This window comes from Calliopsis andreniformis, chromosome 7 (genome assembly GCF_051401765.1).
Source record: "Calliopsis andreniformis isolate RMS-2024a chromosome 7, iyCalAndr_principal, whole genome shotgun sequence".
Classification (NCBI taxonomy): Eukaryota; Metazoa; Arthropoda; class Insecta; order Hymenoptera; family Andrenidae; genus Calliopsis; species Calliopsis andreniformis.
The window spans coordinates 4,795,342-4,807,534 of NC_135068.1; the positions used below are offsets into that span (position 1 = coordinate 4,795,342).

The 12,193-nt window shown below is 33.9% G+C and overlaps 1 protein-coding gene across 1 annotated transcript in view; it reads right to left on the reverse strand.

Moving 5' to 3' along the window:
- LOC143181607 (A disintegrin and metalloproteinase with thrombospondin motifs 9) overlaps positions 1-11,965 on the reverse strand; it is a 140,861-nt gene extending 128,896 nt beyond the window's left edge. Inside the window, exon 1 of the mRNA XM_076382119.1 lies at positions 11,701-11,965. Coding sequence (XP_076238234.1) covers positions 11,701-11,965 — 265 coding nt within the window. The remainder of the gene's footprint in view (positions 1-11,700) is intronic.
- Between the last annotated feature and the right edge of the window lie 228 nt (positions 11,966-12,193).

A 12,193-nucleotide genomic window follows, 5' to 3' on the forward strand; every position in this document is an offset into this window, starting at 1 on the left:
CAACAAACAGTTTAAAGAAAATTCAAGTGATACATGTATATGATATATACATGTCTCAAAAATAAATTTTACACAATATAAGTTTTTCGCTAGTTGTATGATTACAGTATCAAAGAAATTTTATACTATATTCTCAATTATGTATTCACTGGAATTTCCTCTGAAATCCCATTTTTATTGCAGAAAGTTTCAAATATTTGATTTAATGATAATTAATGTAAATATACCAGGAAGAGATTAAAAAGTCCTGTCTCTTCCAATTTAAGATTTAGAAAATGTATAAAATAACTTGGAGAAATATTTGTAAAAATATACTATAGAAGTTACTAATTATTTAAATATAGAAAAAAACTGGTTTTACATAAGAAAAAAAAGGTTTCGTTTTGAGAAGTATATTTAAAATGCAAATTGAGTAAAAACTCTACTTGGATAGTTCGCTACTAGACGATGAAGTAGACACGAAGAAAATTGCAAACACGATGAAAAACTTTGAAAAATAAGACACCATACTCGTATGATGCGGTGTTTTGTTGAACATGTGATATTTGTAACTGCTAACTGTTGCAGAAATATGAACCCCTCACAACGTACGCACTTTTCGCGTTGAAAAGACACGCTAAAAGTTCAGACTATGTATGTAGACTTCTGATCCATCTTAGAAAAGAAATGTTTAAAAATAAATATATGTATTAAATAAAAATATTTTAATTGTTCAATAACAATTTATTTATTATTTATTTATCAATTTTTATAGGCTATAACTTAAAATAAGTATATAAGAAGATAATTATTAATTGCTGTATCTAATTTCATTATTAAAAAGTATAATGAAGATTTAACTACTACATTATTTCACTTTTTTATCCAATTTATAAAACTCTAATTTATTCCACTTAAAATGATCAGCTTGCAATATTTATTTATTTTCTATTACCTTGCAAAAGCAAAAACTACCAATTTTCTAATATTATTGTCCTTTGTATTTTTAATAATAAATTCTACTCTACATCAAAAATTGTTTCACTGTAAGTTTCGAATCCTTGAAACGTATTTATAAATAGGTAGCGTTCTATTTGAATAATTATTGATATGCATCTTTTAAGCGACTGACAATTTGTTGACAAAATCAGGCCGAATTTTTGGCACGAACCGATTGATTAATACTTGTCACACGTATTGTGTGAACACGTAAAATGATGTAATTTCGAATATTTCGCGACAAAACTGCAGCAACTTGACGCTGCGAATGAAATACTAATGTCACAGTGGCAATGTTAACTGTAAAATACACGCATATCAGGTAATAACACTTTTAGCGATTTTAATAATTACTTGGTTGGAAACAAAACGAAATATAGCGAAAGATAACTATAGTACAATGATAAAATAATAATTATTAACACTAAAATTACCAGAGCAATCAAAACGAATAGTACGAGTTTTCTTTATATTATTTTGTTTTTTAGTTAATGCTCGATAAAACTAAAAAACAAGTATTTAAATTAATATCGTTTCTTTGAACTGTGTACTTTTTCAAAAACTTGTATTTTTGGCACATTTTAAATCAATAGTTCTAGTATTCTAAACAATTTTAAGGAAAGAACCTTAAATTTTTATACCGAGAACAAATTACTCCAAAGTATATTTTTATTCTAGTCAACTGTTTTGTTAAAAAATAACTTTTTTGGAACCTAATGTTCCATAATGGAAATGTGCAAAATTAGACGTTGTCTGAAAAAAGTGCTTCTTTCTATCTCTGTAGAATGTAGTATAATAAAATTACTCTAATTTTCTTCGAACGATACACAAAAGTATATACAGGCTGTTTCAAAACTGACAGTAGAAGAGAAAAAGGGGTGATTCTATACAAAAAAAATAAGTATGTAAGAGCACATCAACAAATTTTATTCTACATTTTCGTCGTAATTTTTTAGTACAATCATCCCCTTTCCATTTGTACCACCAATTCTGAAACATCCTGTATATTATACATTTGTACTTTTCTCAATCAATTTCTAACTAAGTAAATAGGTCTATTCTATGACAATACAGTTTCTACTTTTTTCTCTCGTACGTTTTCTCAAATTTTATTCTATATTTTTGTCGTAATTTTTGGGTAAAATCATCCCCTTTCCATTTGTACCACCAATTCTGGAACATCCTGTATATTATACATTTGTACTTTTCTCAATCAATTTCTAACTAAGTAAATAGGTCTATTCTATGACAATACAGTTTCTACTTTTTTCTCTCATACGTTTTCTCAAATTTTATTCGACATTTTCGTCGTAATTTTTGGGTACAATCATCCCCTTTCCATTTGTACCACCAATTCTGGGATATCCTGTATATTATACATTTGTACTTTTCTCAATCAATTTCTAACTAAGTAAATAGGTCTATTCTATGACAATACAGTTTCTACTTTTTTCTCTCATACGTTTTCTCAAATTTTATTCTACATTTTCGTCATAATTTTTGGATACAATCATCCCTTTTCCATTTGTACCACAAATTCTGGGACATCCTGTATATTATACATTTGTACTTTTCTCAATCAATTTCTAACTAAGTAAATAGGTCTATTCTATGACAATACAGTTTCTACTTTTTTCTCTCATACGTTTTCTCAAATTTTATTCTACATTTTCGTCATAATTTTTGGATACAATCATCCCCTTTCCATTTGTACCACCAATTCTGGAACATCCTGTATATTATACTTTTGTACTTTTCTCAATCAATTTCTAACTAAGTAAATAGGTCTATTCTATGATAATACAGTTTATACTTTTTTCTCTCGTACGTTTCCTCAAATTTTATTCGACATTTTCGTCGTAATTTTTGGGTACAATCATCCCCATTTCATTTGTACCACCAATTCTGGGACATCCTGTATATTATACATTTGTACTTTTCTCAATCAATTTCTAACTAAGTAAATAGGTCTGTTCTATGACAATACAGTTTCTACTTTTTTCTCTCATACGTGTACGTACATATTTTTGGCTTAATGGAACACATTCTCCTGAACGAATAAACAAAAACTATAAACTTTCGCGCTACGAGGCAGGAAATCGAATTCTTACGAAATCGAAAGAGCGATACGCGAGAAGAAAAGGGGAACAAGTAAAAGAGGCGAGGAAGAATTCGAGAATCGGGAAAGACGATTTGCATATTTGATCCCGGGTATTTAGAAAAGAAAGGTGTCGTTACTTACGGGACAATCTAATAATAGAAGCCAGGCGAGAGAAAATATTCCAAAAGTTCAGCGAAATCGTCCGCGGCGGAAGATTTCCTACAGTTTATCAGGCCGTTTCGGAATCGCGGCCTGTGCTCGATATGCAAATGAGATTAGAACGTAAGGGAATTTAAACGGAACACCGATTACGAAACTCTTAAGCGGGCTGGCTCGCCGCATAATAGCGAGGCTCGAGTTATCTTCGCGATGAGAACGACCGAAGGGGGCATCCGCTTCTTTCCTGCTCGATTAGCGCGGGTTAATTCGAGCTCAGATTCACGTGCTAACCTCCAGCCGCGAGTCTGTATCTCCATGGCCGATAGCGATAGTTTATTTAGGGTGTTCGATGGCCAGAATAAAAGGACAGGGACTGGACCCAGGGCCTCACTTTAAGGGGCTTCATCTTTTATTCATAATATATTATAATAAATGTCTGCAAATACTTAAGAAAAAAAATTAGTTTCAATTTATTAAGGGGTTTCTTCTGAAGTCACATTTGACCTCTAAGTATCAACATGGAATCTGCTAGACTCCATGGGATATATTTTTGTTATTGCGTTGGTCTAAATATGGAAGATTTTATACTGAAAATTGGGAATGTATTTTATACCTCGTCTCTATATTTTAGATATCATCATACTAATTTTATAGGTGTTTAATATCAATGTCTTTGTATCTTAAACTTGAGTGTCTGTAGTTGAGAGTTAATTGAAAACAGTTTTACAGAATTCAGTTTACTTTGGACCAAGGATTAAAAGCAATTATTCTTTATAAAGGATTCTTTTAAAAAGTAAGGAATATTTTAGTTTAGTATCAACCCTTACTGCTTTTCATATCAAGAGTGTCATCAATAGTTGCCAGCTTAGAGCTTCATATAAAAAACCTCAATCGACCATGTGTGTTCGATAACAGATGCCAGAAACTTTAAAGAGTGATTCTAAATACTAAAATAAGATGAAAATTAAAAATGATGAAATTGTGTTTATGGCTTCGCTTTTAAGTTATTAATTGTGAAAAATACAACTAAAATGCGCGAGAATTATGCTTGACTTGAGGTTTATTCTACTGCCAGGTCAGACGCAGCGATACTAGTAGAATGAATCCATAAGTCAGATACATTTTAGGTGTATTTTAGGCGTTTTCTCAACAACTAATAATTTGGAAATGAAGCCTCAAAAGCATTCTTGATTTTTCTCTTATTAAGGCGTACACATAATCAGAATCACTTCTTAAAATTTCTGACACCTGTTGTCGAACACCTTGTATGTTTCTCCTGGCTACCCGATAACGGGACGACAAGTCAAATTTCTAAAACACAATTTATGGCAAGGAAAAGTATGTTTCTGTAGAAACCTAGCCGTTTCGAATTAGGATGAATTAAATATGGAAAAGACACGTGAGAACTAAAAGTGGATATTATTTGAATAGACATTACATATTCTTGGTTTCTCAGCATGAACTATTTCTGATTTTCAAGTTTTCAAATGTTACAATATTTACCTAAATATTGAAATACATGAATACTATTCAAGCATCAAGTTCAAGTATCAAATTTTGAAATACTGCAATATTTCAAAATGTACATAGTAAAATAATTGTAGTCTGTAAGTGCCATTATCTAATTATATGTCCCAAAATAGAATCGTCTATTTTCTCGTAAGCAGTTTTGTATGTATATCTGAAAAACATCACTAAAGTCTCCATCTACAACCTTCTTTTGTTTTTAATTTAGCAACTTTGTAAAATTATTTTGTTTTCTTGGTTACCCTTACAACGTGCAAGAGGCAAATACAAATATTGGTAATTTTAATCAAAATGCTACAATGTAGACATTGATAAACTGAGTTCAAATGTTATTCTTCAATATTTCATTTCGTATCAATATTTGTTTACCATTCTTCACAGTATATCAAAATTATTGTCATGTTTATTCAAATACGAAAGAACACTACTGGTCTATATTTGTCTGTTCGTGACAGTCATTGTCTACTAATGAAGGTAATAAAATAGGTACATATTTATTTCGCGTTACTAGTATTAAAAAATTGTAAAACAGTGGCAATTTAATTATCAATTTGATTTAGGTAATATACATACATTATATTATAATATTACTTCTTTCAGTAAAGATACAAACAACTAGCAAAAATTTAAACCACAAACTAAAGGTTTACCTAAATTAGTGTACAAGTATTTTAATCTGTGCTTAACAGGTAGTTTCTCCTTGCCACATCAAGACTATCCTGCTGCTTAGCAATCACTGCTTAGCACCTCCTAAAATCTATATCCAATACAACATTAATTAAACAACAATTCATCATTCCCACTTTCTTCCCAAAATCATATTTTTCTCCCACTGTTTAAAAACCAAATTTCACTGACAACATTAGAGTTTCAGTCTATGTTCCTCAAACTCTTCACTTAATCAAATGGCTACAGTATTTTTTATGGCCTAACCAGGTGTAATCAGTTTCAAAGGATCTCCCTTGTAATACATCATAGTCGCAAAGACATTGTATCTCAATTTCGTTTTTCTCGCAGTCCAAATTACGAAATGTGTAATTCCTAAGCCCATTCACGGTCCCAGCGTTCAACGAGAAATATTACCTTCATCTCTCTAGTAGCGAGGAGCCTTACAACAGGTGAATTCGACGGTGTAGTGGGCTCGTGTAAGTTGACGTCATAGAATAGACGAACTTACAATCGGCCGCTGATAACTCGGCAAGATAAGCGCATGGATGTTTGAATATTTACGATGTACGGATACGTCGCTTCCTACCTTTGCCGCCCGATGACAACTACATCATGACAAGACGATAATCACGGGGAGATAGCTAGATCTCTTCGAGCGCCTCGAGGTAAGACTGCTGGCGTGAACCGTGGTTCACGATGTGGACTGCGGTTGGAAATATTTGTCGAAGTTTTTTATATTCGAATACTGGAATCGTAGATGTGTATCTCAAGAATGAATCGCGTGGTCGAGCAGAAGAAATTGTCAACTAGCTGAAGGCTAGAATTTACTCTGGTACATATCAGGTGTCGAAGAAATTGCATGTTAATCATACAATAGTTTTTTGGCAGCTACGAAGTAGGGTAAGAGTGCCAATTATTATGTGCAGATGAATTTCTGTGCTCCCCACTCCTTTTATTTTCACACCAGATGTAGGACTATTAAATTACTATTAATGAAATTAATAAAAATGTTTTGAGTTTAACAGTGCTACATTTTATTATATGTGAAAATAAAATAAAAAATAAATCATACATAAATACTTGAATAATTAAATATTATTTAAATATTTTCGTATTTCTTAAATATTCATAGTGCTTAAATATCGATAAAACATTACAACAGTCACAAGAATTACTCAAATGCTCGAAATTCATTCGTTGTGTTTGAATATGTAGCTGTAAAATATCTGCATATTAAATTCTTCAAAAAAAAACTCAACTTTAATTCAAAATTCACAAATTTAAGAGATTCGGAGAATTCCAAACACTACCAATACTCCAGTAATTTATAAAGTTAAAAAATTCGGAATTATGAATTCAAAAATTCAAGAAATTTGGTTTTATTAAAGTACTTTATTTGGTTTTATCAAAGAACTTGAGAAGTCCTGAACTGCCCCAACTGCAGAATTTTCTTAGAAGCTGAGGTGTGAAGATATCGAAAAAAGGTAAATCACGAAACGCAACGTTCTGGTCCCGAATTGAGTGATACAATTTTTAACATGGGACACGCGTCGTTGATCTTTTATGTTTCGCTTTTAATTCGCTAGATAAGAGTTTAATGACTGCTGATAGCGAGTCCCTCGTATGTCTTTCCGGCACGGTCTCGAACTCGAGCATTGACTCGTGATTACATTTACATATTCCTTTTACCTTTTCCCACCTGAATTAACTCTTTAACCGCTCTATTGTCCGTGTACCATATATGGTACATTCAAAGCATTAATTCGAAACTCTTAAAATACAGAAACAGTAAACTCATTAAGAGAAATTTCTCCTCTCAAACGGTAACAAAATTAATTTTAGATTCTTTTCATATTTTTATGAAATTTTAAGTCTTGTACAAGACATGTAACTGAAATACGAGGTAGAAATTTAAAAAAATTATAATTTTAGTTATAAAAGACTGCTTTTTGAACTGGGAAAACGAAAAATTGAATTTGGAAAAGTAGAAGTGTCTTAAAAAGCGAAATCAATTTTTTTACTTTTTCGGAAGATTTGTCACCTACAAAACAAAATTAGAAGCTTTTTCAGATCTTATCTTACTGCATTCATGAGCAAATGACAACTACGTTTGCCCAGATAATTAATTTCTAAGTTCTCTATTTAAAACAAGAAGGCCAAATTAACATTTGAAGACTTAACGAATATATTATTGTACCTGTAAAGAAAAATTTGAAAATGCATTATACTTGTTAAGAATTCTCCTAACGCAAATACGGCCATAATTTTGTTCCCTTTCTTGGGAAGGAGACTACTGCGAGAAGTAGTAAGCTACCAAAAGTTGTTCTCAGAGTTCACGGATGTTAGCCGTCGATGCTGCGAGGCGAAATCTCAACGAGCTGTAGGGACGAGTTATGGAAAACCATCTTCCCTAGAATTACCTCTGAAGTTTCGTGGGGGCTTTCGTGTATTCGTTATGCGACGTGTATAATGCGCCCATCCGTGCACATCGGCACGTGTAAGCACGTCTGCACGAAGGCATGTAACATCGTGCATACGCTCCTTGCTATACATACAGTGTGTGACAAAAATAAGTATCATGCGTCTCAGCGTCGTCTTTCGTGTCAATTTTGAGCGATTCAGATGAAGGAACTTGCCACAAAAATTAATTCAGTTTCAAAATTAAGGGACAATATTTGTTTACTTTTCTTAAAAATGTGGCAAGGTAAAAAAATTATATGTGGTAAATGGATAGCTTCTTTATAAGAGGTTGTTAAACTTTTAACCAATTAGACTGCGCGGAGCCTCTTCGGTAGGCGGAGCGTTCCCCCCACTTTGTGTTCCTACTGTGAGATATGGTAGGATATGAAAGCTGCTTGGACTAAGTTAATCATTTTAAAAAACGATTTAATGGAATTACACGATTATTATGTTTTTGAATTCTGATTCTTCTATGAAAGAAAATATAAACTAATGTAAGTGATTTCAAAATTGAGGTTAAATTTACTAAATAAGTAGGATAAAATAGTTATTATCATCATTATTATATTTACTTTTAAGGTAAATATTGCAACAGATTTTCTAAAGAATATTTACATCGTTTGTAGTACACAAACTTATCCTTAAAAATTAAACTTTTTTACACCCTGTACATATAGACACGTGTGCATATTCAAGTGTTAAAACGACTTCGTTGGTGAGGAAGTAGTAACGTGATACAAGTACTGAATTGATAGATTTACGTCGAAAATAGTAAAATTAATGCAAATGTGTATTCGAACGGAAGAGATAAAGAATAGAAAAACGCATTTAACTATACACAAAGAATGCTTAAATTAAAAATATCAATTGTGTAAAAAGTACTCGGTACTTATTACACTGAATGAAAAATAAGCAGCTAACTTTGTCAAAGTTAAAAATGACTTGTAGTTTTCGAGAATGTCATTTACCTATTATTTCCTTAATGATTTCATTTACTGTTTCATAAAAATTCATTGTAAATATACAGACTATCAATGTTTTACAAATTGTCTTACAGAATTAAAGAAAGGAACCTGTTAACTAAGTACTTCAATTGTTACATAGAAACATTTACGACTACCACTCTCTCTCGCTGTAAGCTCGTCGGTACGATCCAATTTTACAATCAAGTATTCTCAATCCCTAAGTTTTCCTTCTTTACACACTTAATTACATGTTCAACAACCATTCAACACGTCAATTAATCTGAAAAACGTGTTTCCCGCTATAAACTCGCTGAAACAGCGGCATTAATCTAGAAAAAAGAAAACACTATCGCTGAATGGAAATAGCCAAGCGACCAGACGTGGACAAATCGACATCGAAGGAAAGCTTAGAATAATCCTCGACTGGCGCAATTAGCGGTCGTTAATGATTACCAGGTACACCTCGATCGAAGCTTATAGGCGAGTGGTGTGCTCGCGAGGAAAGATGCGGCAAGATAACGGACTTCAGAGAAACTAATAAACCGCTTGAAATTAGTGGCGGTGCTGCGAGAGGATCTAGCTGCAATCGAGAATGAAGGTGTAAGTGAACGTTATGGAGTGTGCCGCTATCCGCGGATCCATGGGAATAATTATGCGTCTATATGCGCGGATAGAGTCGTCGTGAGATCGCGCATGCGCGTTTATTATTATACGATGGCCTGCACAGATCTTCTCTATGCTTTGCGTCTGCGCCAACCAAGGGGTTGAAATCTTGGAAATTTATTGTGGAAGCGTAATTACAGAATCTTTCTCTTTTTTAAATAAAAAAAATTCACAGAGTAATATGAATGCAAACAACTATAAATTAACTTTACAAGAATTTCTAATAATGTTCTTCGTAGCTATGAAATTATTGCTATACCTAACCTCTATTGTTTACGATTATTCTCGTTTTCCCTGGGTCTCACTTCTAATAAGACCAAGTTGGGTCACTAGCACATGAACTGAAATAAAATAACAGTAAGTCAGACACTTGACAAGCTCATTGCTCTACCGCCATGAACTTAAAGAAAAAATATTATAATGTGACATGAATCAAATAGATAATTAAAAACAGTTCTATGAAAATTAGGGTCATTTTAGGACATCTGCTAGAATCTCAATAGAACATAACCTGAAAATAGCGTTCTGAAATTTTCGAAGCTTACAACGCTTATTCCATTTGTTTTCCAAGATCTTTGGTGTCTAAAAATAACTCAACACGAACAAGACTTCAAAGACATTATTGTCACTACGAGTAAATCCATATATTAGCATCAAAGCAGATTAAAGGTTCTCCCAATTTAAACAATCCAAAAGAGACAACAATTTCAACTGTAGCTTGAACTGTGAGAGGAATGCTGACAAAAATTCGTTGAAACACTATCAGGTGCACAGCAGACAGAGCTCCACGAAGCAACGTAGTCGTCGCGTACTTAGGATGCAGGTACAGGTTAGGTAGGAATATGAGTACGGAGCCGACTGTGGGATAAAGGTTCATGCTCTTGTACTGCAATGGTTGTAGGTGTAGGTGTAGGTGTAGGTGTGGATGCTTTGGAGCAGCGGCCTTACAAGGACGTCTGGACGTTCTAGCTTTCCCTGAGAGCCGCTGCACACCTTGACTAAGACTAAACGCGTTAACGGATCTTTCACAACGCTCAATGATACTCGAATTACATCTCACGCTACTGAAAATGATAATTGGTTTCGCTTGCATTCGTCTCCGATAGCGTCACGCGATAATAGTACACTTTGGAGTAAATGAGTTTTAATCTGAGGGAAACTCCATTGAACTGTGGTAGATGTTTCTGTGGAGCACATTCTTATTATTTCTTCGTGTGCGTGTGTGATACTAGATAATGCAGTACGTGACATTGTTTCTCAGATTTTGCATATTGATCAACGGAATCAGGTGCAAACAGCTGCACCCAACTATGCTAGGGTGTATACTTAAGTAGGTGTATACTTCCTATGGTTCTTAGGCAATAGGCGGGAAAACAGTGAAAGAAGTTTGTAGAAGTCTAGAAGAAGCCTAAGAGAAAACTAGAAATAGTGAATGAAAGTATAAAACAGGTCCAAAGAAGTTTAGAAGTCCATAATCCTGAGTTCTCAAGAAACTGTGAGATGATCAGAATCCTACTTCAGCTATTGTTAAATTAGAATGAGGAATGAAACACTTTAAAAAATCAAACTTTAAGATTACCATTCACTTGTAGACTCTTTAAGTCACTTGTGGACTTTTCCAGTAGACAATTTATCTACTATGTGGGAGGAATCGTAGATTTTTTAGGTACAATCCAATGGTAAATGAACAAAAGTTCTCAAAGTACAAAAAATCAAAAGAAGTCCAATTGTCCTCAATCAGAAATTGGAATAACCGTACGTTTTAGATTCCAATTCCTTCACGTAACTATAGGTAGTAGTGTAATACCACTAAAAAAACACCTTCGTCCTTATAGGACTCAACATATTTCTTGTTTGCTCTAGATATATTATTTAAGTTAGATTTACAATTAGAAACAAATAAACTTGGACCTAAAGGACACCATTAGCCCTTCTCAGTATCAACAGTAAAAGAGTTCTATGCAACATCCTAATGTTACTTATTTGTGTGAGCTATACTAAACAACATATTAGACGATAAATAGTGCTAATTATCATACCATGCATCCCAAGAAATAGCATCAAATTAAAACTTAATTATTCCTAACTATATCTCATGTAAATTTCAACAATTTTCAAAGTATTTCTCTGTTACAAACTACGCCAATAGTGTTCCATGCAAGCTTCGTTAAACCTTACCTTCGTTCGTGAAGTTTTCTTCGTCGAAAACCGCCTCGGTAGCGATGGACTCGTTCAAGGGTTCCTTCAGGGATCCATTCAAAGCCCCCAGACCAGAGTCGAGGCTCACACCGGTATCTTTCTCGATGTACATCCCATTCTGCACACCAGTCCATAGTATCACTAAGAATATCACGAGCAGCACGATGCTGAGTATCGCGGCGATGGTGGAGGCGCGATTCGAGATTCGCGACATGTCTACAGTTCCCCTGCTAGCTAAACACATTTACCCGGTTTTATTGTTCAGTGTCTTTGGCACGATAAGACGATCCACGTCGGAACAAACGATCCTGGGCTTCGGCTCGTTTTGTTACACGCCAGCCATCCGAGCGGTCAGTCGATCATTTTCGTGGCTTCGAGGAACGAGATAGACGAGGGGCAGAGGATTATCGCGCAGCAGCAGGTCATTCGCCACTCTGCACCACCCTCGAGCGCCCATAGAGAGCCTTCTCGG